The sequence below is a fragment of the Carcharodon carcharias genome, chromosome 3, assembly GCF_017639515.1.
Source record: "Carcharodon carcharias isolate sCarCar2 chromosome 3, sCarCar2.pri, whole genome shotgun sequence".
NCBI lineage: Eukaryota > Metazoa > Chordata > Chondrichthyes > Lamniformes > Lamnidae > Carcharodon > Carcharodon carcharias.
This window is the reverse complement of record NC_054469.1, coordinates 111681013-111701884: the sequence shown is the minus strand read 5'-3', so window position 1 is coordinate 111701884 and position 20872 is coordinate 111681013. Positions and strand designations below refer to the sequence as shown.

General features: G+C 40.9%; 1 protein-coding gene across 3 annotated transcripts in view; it reads right to left on the bottom strand.

Annotated features, from left to right (window-relative positions):
• The window catches only part of casd1 (CAS1 domain containing 1), a 125716-nt gene that overhangs the window by 49550 nt on the left and 55294 nt on the right, over positions 1-20872 (bottom strand). For all 3 annotated transcript variants that reach the window (XM_041183518.1, XM_041183520.1, XM_041183519.1), the window contains 8 exons: positions 5492-5536; positions 5277-5400; positions 4955-5169; positions 3792-4208; positions 2965-3054; positions 2659-2778; positions 1140-1296; positions 454-533 (listed from right to left, as the gene is read on the bottom strand). In XM_041183518.1, coding sequence (XP_041039452.1) covers positions 454-533; positions 1140-1296; positions 2659-2778; positions 2965-3054; positions 3792-4208; positions 4955-5169; positions 5277-5400; positions 5492-5536 — 1248 coding nt within the window. The remainder of the gene's footprint in view (positions 1-453; positions 534-1139; positions 1297-2658; positions 2779-2964; positions 3055-3791; positions 4209-4954; positions 5170-5276; positions 5401-5491; positions 5537-20872) is intronic.

The window sequence follows — 20872 nt, the reverse complement described above, 5'->3', positions numbered from 1 at the left end:
AGTACAACTAGAAACATGAAATCAAATTTGTCATTCTTTGAAAAAAAGTCAGAAAATTGGAATCAACTTTGACTGAAAAACATTAAGTATTACATTTGTATTAGAGTTGACAAGCCTAGTTTTCAAATAATCTGCTACTGCTCCAACCTGAACATTAATGAAAGTTTAATGAAAACAAATATGTGTTTAAGATTATTAAAGTTAGATTGCCTGCCTGGTATTTTTAGAAAATAATTTGGCCATGTGAGAATGAATCACTTTATGAAGTCTGATGGACAACAATGTTTTTCAAAACTGGTAAGTACAAAATTGCATGCAGACAGGCAATTGATCAAGCAAGAACACACCTCTGATTATAAAAATAATGCACTTGATTCCTTCTACTCTACCAGGAAAGAAAAACAGTGAGCTTTTCCTTTTCATAATTTTCACTGAAAGAATATAAGCACTAACCTGAGAAGTTGCAAGTAGGCATATACATAAAAACAAACCAAGCAATTTGAGCACCACCTCCCAATAGGGGGAACAAGAACCTGAAACAAAAAATAGAAATGCTATATTAGATTAGTGTACGAATAAATTCAGATTATTGTACAACCATGAAAGCACATACTGATTGCTATAATTATTCCATGCGTACACTAAGATGTGGTGCATACTATTTTGTGAAAGAATACGGGACATTAAATAGTTTCTCCTGCTCCTCCACCACCACTTGCACAATCCCTAGCCAATTTTATTATAGCAATCTTGAGGATTTGTCCTCTTTCAGAATTCAAGAATATTCCTTTTCAATCAGAATTTGCAGCTATTATTTGGGGAAATGTGGCCATCTGGCAGTTTCATTTGCGATCTAGTTTCTGGCCTCCCAGTTTTTCAAATCCGTCCATTAGCACAATTGGCCTTCAGATCATTGTCTCATCTCTAGTGAACCAGCAAGTGTTTATGTCAATTGACATTACACACTTTTGGGACCTGTGCTTCCGTTGGCTGACATAACACAATCACAAAAAAACAGCAATGTGATGGACCTGCTATGCTCATGATTGCTGGCATGCCCTGCCCACTTAATGATGGTTGGTGATGGGAAAAAAAAGAGTATTGTTATTTATTTATTACAACATAAGCTATCTCTATACCGTTTTCATCTTTCTTGCCAGTTTGAGGCCAAATGCCTAGAGTCACATAGATGACCATGAACCAGAAAGTTACTAATGGAACAAAGTAATAGAATTGATATGGTCGATCCATCACAAGGCACAGCACCACCACCAAGAAATTCAGACGAAATAATATCTGTAAAAGATAATTGATAAATCAGAGATTAGTTTCCAGCGCATTATCAAAGTTAACAAACAGCAGCCATCAACCTTCAGCTGATAACTTCAATATAAAAAAATCCCTTTGTAAGCAGAGGAGGCTGAGGATAACGGAAATAAATCTCAACATTACCCCGATTTTAGTAAACATACATACACAATATTTCACTGTAATTTCTACTCTCTCCTCCAGATCCATTTTCCTTTCCTGCTCTTTTAAAAGTTCGTAAATTAAATGTTAAACTTGTCTTTTCTCTTCAGAAGCTAATAGGCCTGTGTGCATTTTTAGCATTTCCTTGCTTTTTTTTTTAAAAGGTTTATAGTATTTTCAGATTTTTTCTTTTCTGGTTTTTAACCATCATGGCTGATTTTTCCCTCCTCAGCTCTGGGATCCAACGCTTAATGTGGCATCCCAAATTACATAATTCAAGTAAACCAAGCACCAGGGATTTAATTTGGGCTATTCTGGATTGTATGGCTCAGTACTACAACAAGCAATACATTTACCCATGAAATCATAGGGAAGCTCCAAAATAGAATAACAGGTATTGTCAAGTGAGAAGTGTGCCATGATAACACAAGTACAGTACACTGGACATGGTGTTCTGGACAGATATCAGAGCATGTTTTGCAACAAAACTACTCTTTGAGAAGAGTTTACTACATTTTCTGATAAGTGTCCAAGGTCACCCCTTAATTTTTTAAAATTAGAATCAGGGAAAACATTCTTTTGCAAGTAAATTGAAGCTTACTAATAAACATTAACAAAGCCTCGTTTCAAGGGCACCGTCTCAGTTTTATCCTAAGCAGAACCTCAGTCAAGAAGAATAACAGTTTTTCCACAAGTGTTATCAATACTGCTTCTTGATCAACAAACACAACGAATATCCTGCAGCAATGAAAAGGCATCTTCCACCACCACCCCTCTCCCTTACAAAGATGAGCCAGCTGAGATTGCTGAAGACATCCTTTAGGAAAAGTAAGTGTGAATGCCAATATGCATACATTGGGTTTCAGGTTAAGATCTCTCACTTGGGTTTCAAAAACATTAGCTCTACATTTATTGGATTAGGTGGTCAGTTTCTCTTTGCTTCCATCGAGATGAAAATTATTACAAAGCAATTTGGATTGGAAGCTGTAATGTTGATATCCAAAAGTGAAAGGCACTTTTTTACCCCCAACTGTAATGGTTTCCAAGCAGAGTTAAACTGGCATGTGAGCTTTACACTCAAGTAAAAATTACAATTATTATGACATTCAAAAAGCCAAGAAGAATAATAAAAAAAGTCTTAAACAGAGTTTATATATTTTATTAAAAACATACACCAAGATATCATACCTGACAAATTCGAGAGATTCCATATTCCCCGCTTTTCCAAAAGTAAGAAAAATGTCCATAACCTGTTTGGAACAGGTATGCTGCCACGAGAACACGAACATGCATGTACACAGGTAAAAACTAAAAATAGAAAATTTAATTAGATTACAATTTTTGTGTCGATGCTCGATAGAATTCAAAATATTAAACAGATATTTAACAGCAAAGATAAGGAACCCCTGACACAAATTAAATAAACTTTCAATCTATAAAGGCTTCACACTCTCCTCAAGTATAAATCTAGAATGCATAAGAACTGACACTTACGGTACTTGCTCCAGATATATGATATATCAGTATAATTAGCTGCATCCAACCCTTCCATTCATCTGTCTGCTCTCTGTTCAGCACAGTGGTCTAATAACAACAAAAATAAACTGTTCATAAACATACAAACATTTTTAATTTATTAATTCCCATCTGTCATTAATGAAGAGTTTAACCTGCTCTGGCCTATAAAAGTCAAAGTCAAAGAAAAGCTAAAAATATTACTTCTTCCAATTCAGAATGCATCAATGCTTCACCTCCTTCCAATTGCAACACCCCTAACACTGCAAATAGTTTACTTGCTTACACAAGCATGCACAAACAACCCAGTGTGATTAGCTCACTATTTTTTCTTTAAGTACCCATCCCTAATTTACAGATAGGAACCCAAAATTAACAGTGTATGGCACCATAAAAATTTGCAATTTAAAGATGACAGCAGATCCTTAAACAGCAATACCTGCTGTAACTTAGTTGATTTTAGACCTCAGGAGAACCAAGAGATGAATGAGCCCAAGGCTCTGACTTACTACACAGCTCAAATCTTAGATCAAAGCAATTGTTTTACAAAGAGAAAGATTCCAAAACTAATTCTATTGTCACATTTTACAGAGTCAAAAAGTAATCATTCAGGACTGAGAATATATTTTGATATTTTATACAATATATCCGCAGAAGTTTCCTGGAAGATTCAAAAGTAGCTTTAGGTGGCTATGCAAAACAAGTAACTCATTTTGAAATAAACTACAAAAGTCTGTTATATTTTTGGTTTTGATACCAAATATTACTGCTCTAAGTATAGTGATATGTAGATTTAAAAAATATACCTCTTTTGTGTTATCATTGTAGAAGACTCCCAACACAATAATATATACCAGTGGTATGAAGAATGTTGAATGTGTGTAATATTTCTGTTCTTTCATGAACAAATTAGCTCTGTCACAGAGATAGAAATAGCCCATGATCAGGCCTAATTTAGAGAGGGACAACAGTAACTTTTCAGGATTCGAAAGTGAAGCAGTGGCAGGTTTTTTCTCTTCTCCACTCTCTACATCAGTACTTGGCTTACTCTTCCGCCAACTATGACAAAAGTAAGTGACAACCATGCAGCTCATTATACAAATGATGAAAAAGCAGCCAGTCAATTTCTGAATCACAGAAAGATGAGGCTGGGGAAGGCAGCATGAACCATCAATGGGCTTCACAATCTTGTTGCAGTAGGAATTCATGAGAATCATAGCATTCTGTGGAAGAAAGAATATGAATGATTTTTCATCTTTCAACATTTTACTGGAGATTCTTCAATGTTCAATACATTAAGATTTAAAAATACTCAATAGATATTCATTTCATAAAAAATAGGAGCATGAGCAGTTAATTCAGTCCCTCAAGCCTGCTCTGTCATTAACTAAGTTCAAGGCTCTACACCTCAACACCACTTTCCTGCACTATAAACATATCTTTTAACTTCCTTAGTTTTCAAAATCTTAGTCCCATACAACATGAACACAATGCTGCTACTTATGAAATATCAAATATTAGTTTTTGAAATAAGCATTATGCAGTAATACAGCATTGTTAAAAAATATCTAATGTAACAACCAATTCATAAATTTAATTTTCGTTAACAGCGTTACACTTTTAACAGCTTATCAGGTAGTTTCATGTCCAGCAACAGAAGTAAGTGATCCCTTGATCCCTATAGATAACTACTATAAATAGTCTCCTTCACCAACACTTGCGTTTATCTAAGTTATATTAAGGTTACAAGATTCAGACAAACTGAGCAACAGATTATGTGTAGTCATATACAGATAAAATATGCACCTATTTCTTCAAAATTGAATTCTACTCATCTATCAATTAGGTTTTCCACGTAATAGGTGCATGAAGGAGAAACCAAAACCAGAGGCATATATTGTGTTTTCATCCAATTGCTAGTAGCAATGAAACGTGGCTGCTTTCACATTTATTGTTATAAGATACCTACAATGTCTCTAGTGGTTTCAGGTAAATGCAAGCCATCTAAGGATCCTGCAATGGTTTCTTCTGCAACTAATTTGGAAGCCCTGAGGATCTTGACCTTGGCTGCCATATTTCTGGTGCTACTGTTCAAAATGCTCAAAGTCACATCATTGTATAAGCCAATCCTCTGATTAGTGATCATCTTTCTGTTCTCACTCAGCAAATCCTCATATACTGGATCTAAGAAAAATTTTAAAAAGTTATTGTTACAAGTCAAATTAAAATTTCAGATAACCTAGAGATCATACAAAGCTTATAGTATAAAATATTGAAATGAATGGGTTTACCTTGAAGAACCCAATAAATGTCATTAGTTTCTGCTAATTTCTCCAAAAGAGGTGTAATTGATGTAAGATTGATTTTATACTGGGTGAGGGCTTCCATACTCCCATTGTGTATCTTAATTGACCACTGTAAGCAAACAAACATATTAGTGTTGCTTTGCAAAGGTAACAATATCTGCAAAATATTCTACAAACCAATTTAAAGAAAATGTAATTACCGTAGCAGCGCCCACCACAATAAGATGGGGTTTTAGTTGGTCACGCTGTAAAGAAAAACGAAAGTTAAATTTCTGTCGTCATGTAAGCAGACATTCATGTTGTCAGTACAAAGAAAGAAAATTACTGTTAGTTGTTTGGTAGTACAGAACTTGAGTATTTCTGGAAAAAGAGACATGTCAAAGCTTTGATCTTGCACTCATCAGGACATTTTGCAAGAATACCAATGTAGGGGGAAATCAACAATGTATGCTATATGTGAAAAGAGTGCTGACTGGTTGGCAAGTGGATTCTGTTTGGTAGAGGTGTTGTGATGGAGAACACACTAGTGATGATGACTGACAGTTAATTGCCAAGCATTGTTTGAGGTAGAGTGGGCACTTTTTAGGGCTGAAAGTGACAGCCTTGGGCCCGTTCATGAGTTTGCGCGATATACAGTGTGAAATTATCTGATCAGGATAGCCATTATCCTGCAGGATGCTTTTTGATGTGCCCTATTTTAGCACTAAGGTTGCATGGTCAACAAATGGCTTGAGTCCTATTTACATGGCTGCCAATTGAACCGGTGTGGAACTGTAAGAATCCCAACACATATATTGACCAGTGAAGGTAGGCTTGCAGTTGTGCCAGTTTTCATTTCCACTGAGGCACAGTCTCACTTTATGAGCACCTTTATGAGAGATGATGGAACAGATTAGTAATAGGGTCACTAATTTATGCCATGCCCTACAATGATTTTGGTCTGAGGTGTGCAACTTTTACATTTTTCAATTTGATCCATTTATGTCGCTATATTGCTTCAATATGAATATGCGAATAAGGAGGAATAGGCCATTCTGTCCATCAAGACTGCTCCGTGATTCAATAAGATCATGGCTGATCCAATAGCAACCTCAAATCTGCATCCTGCCTACCCCCGATAATCTATCACCCCCTTGCTTACCAAGAATCTATTCACCTCTGCCTTAAAAATATTCAAAGACTCTGCTTCCACTGACTTTTCAGGAAGAGTTCCAAAGACTCAGGACCCTCACAGAAAAAAATTTGCCTCATCTCCGTTTTAAATGGGAAACCCTTTATTTTTAAAGAGTGACCCCGAGTTCTAGATTCTTCCATAAGAGGAATCATCCTCTTCACATCCACCTTGGGGCCTTGACATGTTTCAATCAAGTCGTGTTTTACTCTTCTAAACTCCAGCAGATACAAGCCTAGCTTGTCCAACCTTTCCTCATAAGGCAATCAACCCATTCCAGGCATTAGTCTGGTAAACCTTCTCTGAACTGCTTCCAATGCATTTACATCCTTTCTTAAAGGAAGTTAACAATACTGTACACAGTACTCCAGATATGGTCTCACTGTAGCACTGTATAACTGAAGCATAACCTCCCTGCTTTTGCATTCAATTCCACTCGCAATAAGTGATAACATTCCATTAGCTTTCCTAATTACTTGCTGTACCTGCATACTAGTCTTTTGTGATTCATGCACTAAAACACCCAGATCTCTCTGCAGCTCAGAGTTCTGCAATCTCTCATTTAGATAATATGCCTCTCTTTTGCTCTTCCTGCCAATACAAAAAAATTCACATTTGCCCACATTATACTCCATTAGCCAGATCTTTGCCCACTCACTTAACCTTTCTATATCTTTTTGTAGCCTCCTTACGTCCTCTTCACAAATTACTTCCTTACCTACCTTTGTGGCGTCAGCCAATTTGGCAACCATCCCTTCATTCAATTCATTTATATAAATCGTAAACAGCAATGATCCCTGTGGCACACCACTTGTTACATCTTGCCAACCTGTAAAAGACCCATTTATGCCTACTCTCTGCTTCCTGTTAGCCAGCCAATCTTCTATCCATGCCAATATATTTTATGCTGTACCATAAGCTTTTATTTTCCACAATAACCTTTGAAGTGGCACGTTATCAAATGCTTTCTGGAAATCTAAGTACACTACCTCCACCAGTTCCCCCTTATCCACAGCACATGTTACTTCCTCAAAGAACTCCAATAAGTTGGTTAAACATGGGGCCATAATTTCTGGCTTGTGTCGGAAAATGCTGGCCCACAGAAATTAGAAGAAATAAATACACATTTACCTGGTGTTGAAAGTTGCGCTGCCACTTCTGATCGCCAGAGCTGCTTGGGGCCTGTGTCAAAAGACTCATTGCAGGCCCCAGTGAAGTCTAGATCCAGCGTATTCAAGGAAGCCACACCCCCTTCTTTTTTTTTTATAGCACTCGCAGTAAGGTCTGGTATCCTGAGGTCAGGGGTGTCAGGAGGTCAAGGGGGTCCAGGGGTTGGGTGGGGCAGGGAGGGATGGATCCGGTGGTTGGGGGAGTTTGGAGGTTGGGGTGTCTAAGGTCGGTGTGTGTGGGGGGGGGGGGGGGGGGGGGGGGAGATTGTCAGAGGTTTGGGGGGGGGGGAGGGGTGGCGGGAGATGGAGGGAGTCCCGTGGGGTCAGTCTGGGTCTATACAATAGTTACCCAGAAAAAGTTAGAAGAGGTTTTAATTGTTCTAACTTTTTCTGGGTAACTATTGGTATAACCCCAGCAGAACCGTCAAAGTCTATGCTTTAAATCGAATTTTTGGATGGTTCCCAGCACAGCACAATTGTCCATAGGAAGTTAGCACTTCTGGGCAATTGCCGTGCAAACCTCTGCCTGGGAACTTGCCAGAGGGATTCCCCAGCGCATCTTGGGGTATCCCCGCAAATCCAACAATGGGGAGTGCAGAATTATTGGCCACGATTTCCTTTTCACAAAACCATGTTGACTCTGCCCGATTACCTTGAGCTTTTCCAAGTGTCCTGCTATAGTTTCTTTAATAATAGCTTCTAACATTTTCTCCTCCAAGAGATGATAAGCTAACTGGCCTGTAATTTCCTGTTTACTGACTCCCTCCCTCTTTGAATAATGGAGTTACATTTGGTACCTTCCAATCTAATGGAACCTTTCCCCAATCTAAGAGCTTTGGAAAATTAAAACCAATGCATCAACTAACTCACTAGCCACATCTTTTAAAATCCTAGGATGAAGTCCATCAGGACCCGGCCACTTGTCAGCCCTCAGCTCCAACAATTTATTCAGTACCAATTCTCTGGTGATTGTAATTTTCCCGAGTTCCTTCCTCCCTTTATTTCCTGATTTATAGCTGCTTCTGGGATGTTACTTGTATCCTCTATAGTGAAGACTCATGCAAAATACTTGTTCAATTCATCTGCCATTAATTGCTTTCTATTATCAATCCTCCAGACTCACTTTCTTTAAGGACCAACGGTCACTATTTTACTATCTGTGTTTATATTTCTGACTAGCTTTCTCTCGTACCAGATAGATGACTGCACCATAAACAGTACCTATTTCAAACTTGTTCCATAAACACACTTAAGTGGAAGTGGTTTGGCAATGCAATTAATGACGGCATTAAATAGATAACAAATGTTTCTGGCCATGTACTCTCAGAAAGCGTGGAGTTTGTTCTTGCACATGGTTTCAATTTTGGTGTGCCTTCATCCCAAATCAAACGGGAAAAGAGATTTGCTGAATTCAAACTCCTCCATTCCCAACTATCCCGCCACAAACCAGCATCCACTGAAGATGCTGAATCCTTGAAAGCGCCTAGATGATCTAGTGCATGCATATTGCAGGATTCCAAATGGCCTGCCTGACTTCCACATGCTACGCAAATGTCTTTCAGTATTGTGAGGCCTCAGGACCAATCCAGATATAAACATTAGTAAATCTGACAAAGGGACGGGAATAGCCATCCTTAAAAAGCATGATTATATCAACAAAATGCATGCCATTCTTAATGGCAATTCCAAATTCATATCCATTGGACCTGCCGCTCTACATGATTGGACAGCCTTGCTTGAGAGTAAGCTTAAAAAAATGCTTGCTGGACTCGTGTAAGAAAGATGAACTACCACATGATATCATATGAGAGGGTTTATCCTCACGGCTTGCTACATCCACATCTGGATGGGCTACCCAAGCTACACAAGTCATGTCCCTTTAAGCTTTATCTTACCTATGACCGGTTCTGCACAACATGAATTGGCCAAATGGTTGGACGAATTGTTATAACCAGTTATGACCAAGTTTTCCACAAACATGGCGAAGGATTCCTTCACATTTGCAAAGGCCATACAGGACTTGCATATCGGTAACGAGGCTGTGTCCTTATGCTCATTTGACATTGCTAGCCTATTCACCAAAGTTCCACTTAAGAAAGCCACAGATAGCACTATATCATGGCAATCTAGACTTGCCACCATTGTGTGAGTCAGTATTCAATGAACTTATAAACTCCGCAACTCGCGCAGTTGAGTTCCGTTTTAATGATACCATGTATACCCAAATAGATGGCATTGCCATGGGACCCCCTCTAGGCCCAGCTCTCTCAAACATCTTTGTTGGGTTCCATGAGAAACATGTCTTCAATGGAATAGCACCTAATCTCCTACCCCTCGCATATATCTGATCTGTGGTTTATATGTTTGCTATATTTAAATCTGTTGCTGCATGTAATAATTTCCTTACATGTCTCAATGGGCTCCATCCTGCGCTCAAATTCACCTTTGAAATGGTGCAGTCAAATGAACTCCCCTTCCTTGATGTACTAGTTGAGAAATCTGCCATGGGGCTCTCCACCACAGTGTACCGCAAGCCTACCTTCACTAGTTAATATACGTATTGGGATTCTTACAGTTCCACACGCCATAAAATTGGTCTTATTAGCAACCTTATAAATAGGACCTGAGCCATTTGCTCACCATGCAAGCTTGATGCTGAAATAAGTTCAACGGCATCCTGCAAGATAATGGCTACCCCGATTAGATCATTTCACGCTGTATATCACGCAAACTTGTGAACAGGCCTAAGGCCTTTTGGCCCTGAAAAGTGCCCAGTCTACCTCAGATTACCCTGGAAGGGCAAGATATCGTCAAAATCTGAGCAACAGGTGAAGCTAGCTGTTTCATGCTGCTACTGAGCGGTATTCACCACTAACAGAATGCTGCTGTCAAACCAAAAAGACGTTCTGTCTATCACACGAGTAATGTGGTATATGAATTTCAGTGTCAGTGTGATGCTAGGTATGTCAGCTGCTTGTCCCAAAGACTGGCAGATCGTATCAAACAGCATGATCCAGTCGCTGTTCGCAATGGGCAAGATACAGGCTGTACCCAACCAGCCTGTGCTTGCAAAAATCAAAACACAGTGTCCAACATTAGATGGACAACATTTGCTAAATAATCCTCAGTGCACTAAGAATTATGCTGAAAACCAATTTAAAATTGTCAGTCTGGCTCGCAGTGCAGCACATTTGCGCGTACTGGAAGTTACATATATTAATACACAGGGCCCCAGGGTTCCTGCAGACAGAAAGAACATGTACACGGATGGGGCGGAAAGTTAAGGAGGGGCGGGGGCGTACAGGCGCGCTTCTGACCAGCGTCCCCGATCTGAGGTGCAATGCCATTTTACGTGGGTGGGCCAATTAAGGCCCGCCCAGCGTGACGTCCACAGGGAAGTGCTATGAGCTCCCTGTGCCGGCAGTGGGAGGGGGGATTCCTAAAATTAAGAATGCGCTCTTTCACACATGCACACGAAAGAGCGTACTCATCTCCCTGAGGCTAAGTGCAGCCTCACGGATATCGGCTCTAAATGTGAAAAAGCTCAAAACAGAAAAATAAAATTTCCCTCACATGAGCCCTCACGTCCCAACTCATGTGACATTGTCATATGTCCGTAGTTTCCAAAAAAACTTTATTAAAATTTTTAAAACCCTACGTGAATCCTCATCCCGCTGGTGGATAAGGTTTCATGCGTTTTCTAGTTCACGCCGGGGCTCCTGGCCTGCCTGCCAACCTTAAGGTTGGACGGGCAGGTTCACTAATTACTTTAATTGCTCTGTCAATGGCCTCAATTGGCCATTAACAGGCCAGCAGGCGCGCAGCTGATTTTGCTGCGCCCCCGTCTTGCTGAAAATTTAAATGGGGCGTGGTAACATAGGGAGTTCCACCCGACATCACCACGCATCATTTTACGTGTCGGCGAGCAGGCCCTGCCCCCACTCACCGAAGGTAAAATTGTAATAAAAACAAAAAAACTGCGGATGCTGGAAATCCAAAACAAAAACACAAAATTGTGCCTGTTTCAGTTAAACAAAATAAGTGACAGCTATTCACTGACTCATTCCTCAGGACAATGCCTTGACCAATCAGGGTCAAGCTGCCTGGTTTAAATTAAAAAAAAATGCTTGGCAGCTGTCAGTCACCATCACTGGTGCATTCTCCATGGCAACGCCTCTACCAATCGCAGTCAACCAACCAGCACTCTCTTCACACGTGGTAAGAGTTGTTGTTTTCCCCTTATATTGGTATTCTTGCGATGTCCCGATGAGTGCAAGACAAAAAGTTTCAACATGTCTCTTTCAGCAATATGAAAATTACTGTAATATGAAGATTTCAAAGAAGGTTCTTAGTGCAAAGCTATAGAAGGAAACAGAATGACAATAAGGCAAACGCTAAGAAAATCATGGTCTAATCTTCTTAAATATGCTAAAATAACTTGGAGAAAGTAACTGAAGAAAATAAAAGGGACCAACATCTTTTTCACATTTTTGTATATTAATATAACTGGGTACAGCCAGGTAGAACTAAATTTGTTGGTCTCTAGGCACACAGATTCTCAAGTTTTCCTGCCTTGTGTTTCAATAGCCAATAAATGAGCAAATGACTGAATACAAGCTTAAAGTAAAGATTCTACTGATAAGCTGAATGTATTTGAGATGTGGACACATAGGAGGATATTTTGCATATCCTACACAGATAGAAAGATTAATGAGCAAGTACTCGAAAAGAGGAAATAAATGCATAACAAAGAGAGGTAGATACAACATTTCAGTCATATCATCAGAGCAGACTGTAGACAAGAGACAATTATTGGAAAGAAAGATAGATGGAAAACATAGGAGAGGGAAGCAAAGGAAAAAATAGATGACAGATATAATGGACTGGAATGCATAAGGGCAGCATAGGACAGACAGAGGTAGAGATCCATGGCAGTCAACCTTCTGCGAAGGTGACACCAACTAAGAAATAGCAACAAAGAACCAGGCAACAACATTATCTGACAGAATTCTGTAGGCAGAAATATAATAAGACCCCACAAAAATACTAAATATGAAATGGTATTTACAGCAATAGAACAGGCCATTTGGCCCAGCAGGTCCATGTCAGTGTATCGGCTTGCACAAACATCTTCCCACCATTCTTCATCAAATCCATCAACATATCCTTCTATTCCTATCTTCCTCGTATTTCTCTAGCTTTTCCTTAAATGCATCCATGCTAGTCACCTCATCTGCTCATTTTGGCCTGAGTACCACATTTTAACCACTCTGTGTAAAGAAATTTCTCTTTAATTCTTTACTGGATTTATTAATGTCTACGTTATATTTATGGCCCTGAGTTGTGGTCTCACCTGCAATTAGAGCTGCCCCAGCTGAGTTCAGCTAATTCAGCATTGACCTGAGATCAAACCTGGATCTTCCTGGTTTATATTGCTCAGTTTCTTTCTGGGCAGAACATTTACCAACTATGCCACTGTGGAACTCTTACTGAAAAAGAAATACAGAATGTGATGATATAGCTTCTCCAGCTATTTCTAACCGAGGATTAACTTGAAACTCTAGCTTAATCAATTCTAGTGGCAATTCGTCACAATACTGCAAAGCAGACAAGCTGGCCACATTTCTAATGCTGAAGCAAGTAGAAGCTGCTCTGCAGTAGATGATCTTTTTCAAATCAATTTACTAATCTTTTTTCCTATGCATTATACTGATTCCAGAAAAAATAGGTTTTATTCTACGCAACCCAACTCATTATGGGAAGATAGAAACTTTGTAGATCATTGAAATTATGAATAAGTGGGTCTAAACATTCTTGAGAATTACTGCTCTTCAATCAACATTTCATAGCACCATTGCCACTTCTTCAACACTGATTTGGTAACTACCAAGGCAAGAACTTGAATGTCTAAGTGAAGAAAATGTGCGCCATTACAAACTTTTCTTTCTCAAGACATCAATGGTACATCCACTATTCAAACAGTGATGTCACAAAGAGATCACATTTATCACAGGTCATCGATGAGATGAGAAATCAAAGGGTCCAAGCCCCTATGTTTTCACGATGGAATCCTGCTCAAGAATTGCAATAAGGGATGAAAGTGGGTGAAGATAAAAATAGGTTTTTGGAGACAAGGGATTCTATACACATTTTAGCACAGAGCAGCAAAGTCACTGAAGCATTTTTTTATGATTTGTAGTGGAGTGCAAATAAATGCTTCTAGGCCACTTCAAATCAGTGGAATTATTAGACTGCAAGTAGGTAGAGACATTAGTTTTCCCTTTGTTTAACTTTATCATGGTAACTGGACCAAAGTATTTGTATCAAATCACCAAAGTGACCTCAGCATTTCAGCATTCAATGCAGTATGCAATACAGAATGGAGTCCATAATAACAACATACTGAATTATGTACATGTGAAGTGAAGCAAAGGACTATGGAGAGGGGGAAGGCAGATCTCAGATAAACATTTCAAAAGGCAAAATCCCATAACTAAAGAGTTAGAATTCATCCAAAAGACAAATTCTCTCATTCCCTAAATAAGACAAGTATCCACTTATATTTGACATCCTCAATGGATATCCAATGATATCAGAAAGGGAGACAACACAATAACTGCAGGATGCCTTAAATGTTAAATGAACTTTGAAATTGGTATTGAACAGTGTTTCATAATTGTACAGATCTACTCTAAAGCCAGACTTCAGGTTGCTGTTCTTAAGATGTTGTTAAGAAACTTCTTACTCTTGGAAGTTTTGACTACAATAGACAGCAGTTATCAGAGGCTGACACCAATTTTTTTTGCTGAAAAGACAGGACATATTGCTGCTCAGGACCTAGTTGAGTTGCCAGTTCCTTAAATAAAGCTTTAAAAAGCCAAACCAATTACATCATCAGGGTCAATTGCTTTTTTGGGATCAAAGATTTGAAGGTAGTTTATTTTTCAGGTTTTTGACCTTGAGTTAGTTTATTTTTGCCAATACTTTATTGGGAATTTTGCAACTTGAATTGAAGATGACCATTTATCAGCAACATGACAACTAAATTCAGAATCTGCACCAACCTAAAGAAACAATGGATGTGATCGCATCCTTCAAGTGCGAGCAGCTTCAGATCTAACTCTTGAGACAGATCAGATTGCTATATAATTCTCAGTCACTTAATGGAAAACGAATTATGAAGCAAAGTTGGTACAGAAATTAGCTTGTGTCATTTTGGATGCCAGAGTTTGCTACAGTTGGACCAACATATGCTACATCAATCTGAGGATGCAATATTTTCCAAAAGATTATGCAGTCAATTTCTGTGGCTGGAAATCTTTTCAAACTAACCAAAGGTGAATTTAGCAGTCCAATTAGTAGCCAGAAGTGCTTCAAACTATGAGAGCTGATCAATGTTACATCAAAGATTTCCCCCTTATCAGGTCAAGTTTGTGCTAGTGGCCAGACCTTGGTGGGGCCATGACACTTTGTACCAATGTCTGCCCTGGAAGGTGTTGATTGCACAAAGTCTACACTGTGCACATAGTTCTAGTAGCCACTATCCATTTTTGTTCATCTTGCCAAAGCCATGATGACTGAGGCACATTTGCCATGAAAACTCTTTATCTAAAAGTCCTCCAGAAATTCCATGTGACACATGCTTCAGTAAATCTAGAGTACTGTGGAAGTAATTTTAGTTTTCGGCATTGGCAAAATAGATTGATGCATAAACACAGATGATGCTGATTAAACATCCATCTGATGGTAGCCAAAGAGATATGAGACACAGAAGTTGTGGGAGGCTAATCAATTCTCTGCGTCAATCTGTTATTGACAGCGAAGCCCCACTCCATGTTCATGGTGGTCATCTGCACTTGCACTGCGACAGTAGAATTTATAATTGACCTCATGTATAATTGACCTCATGTATTGATCTAATGTTAATCTAGTCGCTTGGAGAACAATGTTGATGCTGAACTTGTGTGGCTCACGGCTGCTCATGACAGTTCAGGACAAAGTTCAGTTCAGGATCAAACAATAATACTGAGGTGGCAAATCACTGAGTTATACTTAAGCAGGCATCTGAGTAAACCAATGAACTTGTATCTAGTTGCAGGTGAGCAATCTACAAAATTGCTTTGACCTTGCATTATTTTGGACTTGACAACTATGGGCCAGGCTAACAATACAGCAACAGCTTTGGAGTTAAATGCAATGGAATCAGGCATGGTAAACATACAAAGTGGTGCAATTTTTGCAGATGTATTACTGGCAAATAATATATGGTTAGTGAATAGGAGAGAACTGGAGATGGAGTGACACCCCAGAGGTGACTGAGCAAACATGGGAGGAGAAACCATTTCAGGAGACGATGCTATTATGAGAAAGCTATGCGAGGCCATGGAGGTGAACTGTAGAGTAATAAGTGTAGAGCTTGATCAAGAGAGAAGTTAACGCTATACCATCATTTATAAGTGAATACATTTCATTTGTGATGCTTGTATAGAAAATATGCAGTTTTCAGTTCACTATCAAAGGTCATCTACTGTAGCAATGAAATAAACTAAAAATTGCAGTATAAAATGAACTTCAGCACACTAATTAGCTGGTCAATCTGTAGTTCTCATGTTCTTAAATCTGACATTTGGTAATGCAGAATTTGAATATTCCCGAAAAGAAAGTCGAGTTGCCAAAACTTTTCTTCTTGCACCCATCAGGACAAACACACATTTCAAACAATCACAACAATTTATATCACAGGAGAAAAAGGATGCTGATTGGTTGGCAAGTTGACTCTGATTGGCCAAGGCAGTGCCATGGAGAAAGCAATGGGAAGTATAGGCTCCCCAAGCTCCAAGATAATTCAAAAAAGATGCAAGGCTTCAACATATTCTTTTTGTTTGCAGCGAGTGGGTTCCTTCATATGAATGTATGTCACTTCTCTTAAGCATAGATGAGCCACAATATGAACTCTCATGATTAACTTAATTTGGTTGTTACTGTAGCTATTAATGCACTCAGGATTGTTCAGCAAGTTCTGCCTAATTGCAGTATCACATCCAACAGTAGACAGTTTGTTTTAGGTTTTGCAAGTGTGGGTTAGTTGAGGATGGTTTGTACCCTGCCTATCATGAACAGCTGGAGGAACATGTTGTTTGATTCGATTAGCCAATGGCTGACATGTATAGCCTGTGTACCTCGCATCACGCTGGCAATGAAATTCATACACAATGTTTCTCAATTGTATGGTAGGCAAAATGTCTTTTTGCATTGATGGCAGCATACTATTCTTGGAAAACTTCACATGTGCTGCCACAGCATACGTGCATGAAATGGCTTGCTTAACTTGTTCCCATTTTTCAGGTACTTTTGCCTTTAAGGATAAGATAAAGTAGATTGGGCAATTATAAAAGCAAAAAACTGCTGATGCTAGAAATCCAAAACAAAAACAAAAATACCTGGAAAAACTCAGCAGGTCTGGCAGCATCTGTGGAGAGGAGCACAGTTAATGTTTTGAGTCTGAATGACCTTTCAACACAACTAAGTAAAAATAGAATAGAGGTGAAATATAAGTTAGTTTAAGGGGGGGGTGGGACAAGTAAAGCTGGATAGAGGGCCAGTGATTGGTGGAGATAACCGAAAGATGTCACAGACAAAAGGACAAAGAGGTGTTGAAGCTGGTGATATTACCTGAGGAATGTGCTAATTAAAGGTAGAAAGCAAGACAAAAAAGGTACAGATAGCTCTAGTGGGGGCTGGGGTGGGGTGAAGGAATCAAAAACGGCTAAAAGGTAGAGATAAAACAATGGATGAAAATACATTTAAAATAATGGAAGTAGGTGGGAAAAGAAAAATCTATATAAATTATTGGAAATAAAAAAAAAGTGGTGGGGGGGGGGAAAATCGGAAAGGGGGTGGGGATGGAGGAGAATTCCCGATCTAAAATTGCTGAACTCGATGTTCAGTCTGGAAGGCTATAAAGTCCCTAGTCGGAAGATGAGGTGTTGTTCCTCCAGTTTGCGTTGAGCTTCAGTGGAACAATGCAGCAAGCCAAGGACAGACATGTGGGCATGAGAGCAGGGTGGAGTGTTGAAATGGCAAGCGACAGGGAGGTCTGGGTCATGCTTGTGGACAGACCGAAGGTGTTCTGCAAAGTGGTCACCCAGTCTGCGTTTGGTCTCTCCAATGTGGAGGAAACCTCATTGGGAGCAACGAATACAGTGGAATAAATTGAGGGAAGTGCAAGTGAAATGCTGCTTCACTTGAAAGGAGTGTTTGGGTCCTTAGATGGTGAGGAGAGGGGAAGTAAAGGGGCAGGTGTTGCACCTTCTGCGGTTGCATGGGAAGGTGCCGTGGGAAGGGGTTGAGGTGTAGGGGGTGATGGAGGAGTGGACGAGGGTGTCCCGGAGGGAATGATCTCTGCGGCATGCCGCTGGTGTGGGGGTGAAGGGAAGATGTGTTTGGTGGTGGCATCATGCTGGAGTAGGCAGAAATGGCAGAAGGTGATCATTTGAATGCGGAGGCTGGTGGGGTGATAAGTGAGGACAAGGGGGACCCTATCATGTTTCTAGGAGGGAGAAGAAGGTGTGAGGGCGGATGCGCAGGAGATGGGACGGACACGGTTAAGTGTCCTGTCAACCACCGTGGGAGGAAAACCTCGGTTAAGGAAGGAGGAGGACATGTCAGAGGAACTGTTTTTGAAAGTGGCATCATCAGAACAGATGCAACGGAGGTGAAAGAACTGAGAGAATGGGATGGAGTCCTTACAGAAAGCGGGGTGTGAGGAGCTGTAGTCAAGGCAGCTGTGGGCATCGGTAGGCTTGTAATGGATATTGATGGACAGTCTATCACCAGAAATTGAGACAGAGAGGTCAAGGAAGGAAGGGAAGTGTCAGAGATGAACCATGTGAAAATGATGGAGGGGTGGAAATTGGAAGCAAAATTAATAAATTTTTCCAGGTCCAGACGAGAGCATGAAGCAGCACCGAAGTAATCATCAATGTACCAGAGAAAGAGTTGCTGGAGGGGGCCTGAGTAGGACTGGAACAAGGAATGTTCCACATACCCCATATGAGAGACAGGCATAGCTGGGGTCCATCCGGGTACCCATAGCCACATCTTTTATTTGGAGGAAGTGAGAGGAGTTGAAGGAGAAATTGTTCAGCGTGAGAACAAGTTCAGCCAGACGGAGGAGAGTAGTGGTGGATGGGGATTGTTCGGGCCTCTGTTTGCGGAAGAAGCAGAGAGCCATCAGACCATCCCGGTGGGGGATGGAGGTGTAGAGGGATTGGACGTCCATGGTGAAGAAGAGACGGTTGGGGCGAGGGAACTGGAAATTGTTGATATGACTCGCAGAGGTAGAGTGTCAATTCGCAGAAGCTTCCTCCGACCTCCCCCTGAACCATGACCCCACCACTGAACATCAAGCCATTGTTTCCAGCACTGTTAATGACCTCATCTCCTCTGGAGATCTTCCTTCCACAGCTTCCAACCCGATAGTCTCCCAACCTCGGACGGCCCGCTTCTACCTCCTACCCAAAATCCACAATCAGGACTGTCCCAACAGACCGATCGTGTCAGTCTGTTCCTGCCCGTGGAACTCATTTCTTGCTATCTTGACTCCATTCTCTCTTCCCTTGTCCAGTCCCTTCCCACCTTGATTCCTCTGACACCCTACATCATATCAACAATTTCCAGTTCCCTGGCCCCAACCGCCTCCTCTTCACATTGGACATCCAATCTCTCTACACCTCCATTCCCCATCAGGATGGTCTGATGGCTCTCCGCTTCTTCCTCTAACAGAGGCCCAAACAATCCCCAACCACCACTACTCTCCTCCGTCTGGCTAAACTTGTTCTCACACTGAACAATTTCTCCTTTAAATCCTCTCACTTCCTCCAAATAAAAGGTGTGGCCATGGGTACCCGCATGGGCCCCAGCTATGCCTGTCTCTTTATGGGGTATGTGGAACATTCCTTGTTCCAGTCCTACTCCGGCCCCCTCCCACAACACTTTCTCCGGTACATCGATGATTACTTCGGTGCTGCTTCATGCTCTCGTCTGGACCTGGAAAAATTTATTAATTTTGTTTCCAATTTCTACCCCTCCATCATTTTCACATGGTCCATCTCTGACACTTCCCTTCCATGACCTCTCTGACTCAATTTCTGGTGATAGACTGCCCACTAATATCCCTTACAAGCCTACTGACTCCCACAGCAACCTCAACTACAGCTCCTCACACCCCGCTTCCTGTAAGGACTCCATCCCATTCTCTCAGTTCCTTCGCCTCCTTCGCATCTGTTCTGATGATGCCACTTTCCAAAAGAGTTCCTCTGACATGTCTTCCTTCTTCCTTAACTGAGGTTTCCCACCAATGGTGGCTGACAGGGCCCTTAACCATGTCCGGCCCATCTCCCACGCATCTGCCTTCACACCTTCTTCTCCCTCCCAGAAACATGATAGGGTCCCCCCTTGTCCTCACTTATCACCCCACCAGCCTCCGGAATTCAAAGGATCATCCTTCCCCATTTCTGCCTACTCCAGCATGATGCCACTACCAAACACATCTTCCCTTCACCCCCCTGGCGGCATTCCGCAGAGATCATTCCCTCCGGGACACCCTCGTCCACTCCTCCATCACCCCCTACACCTCAACCCCTTCCCACGGCACCTTCCCATGCAACCGCAGAAGGTGCAACACCTGCCCCTTTACTTCCCCTCTCCTCATCATCCAAGGGCCCAAACACTCCTTTCAAGTGAAGCAGCATTTCACTTGCACTTCCCTCAATTTATTCCACTGTATTCGTTGCTCCCAATGCGATTTCCTCTACATTGGAGAGACCAAACGCAGACTGGGTGACCACTTTGCAGAACACCTTCGGTCTGTCCGCAAGCATTACCCAGACCTCCCAGTCGCTTGCCATTTCAACACTCCACCCTGCTCTCATGCCCACATGTCTGTCCTTGGCTTGCTGCATTGTTCCACTGAAGCTCAACGCAAACTGTAGGAACAGCACCTCATCTTCCGACTAAGCACTTTACAGCCTTCCGGACTGAACATTGAGTTCAACGATTTTAGATCATGAGCTCTCTCCTCCATCCCCACCCCCTTTCCGATTCCCCGCCCTTTTTTATTTCTAATAATTTATATAGATTTTTCTTTTCCCACCTACTTCTATTATTTTTAAATGTATTTCCATCCATTGTTTTATCTCTACCTTTTAGCCTTTTTTGATTGCTTCACCCCACCGCAACCC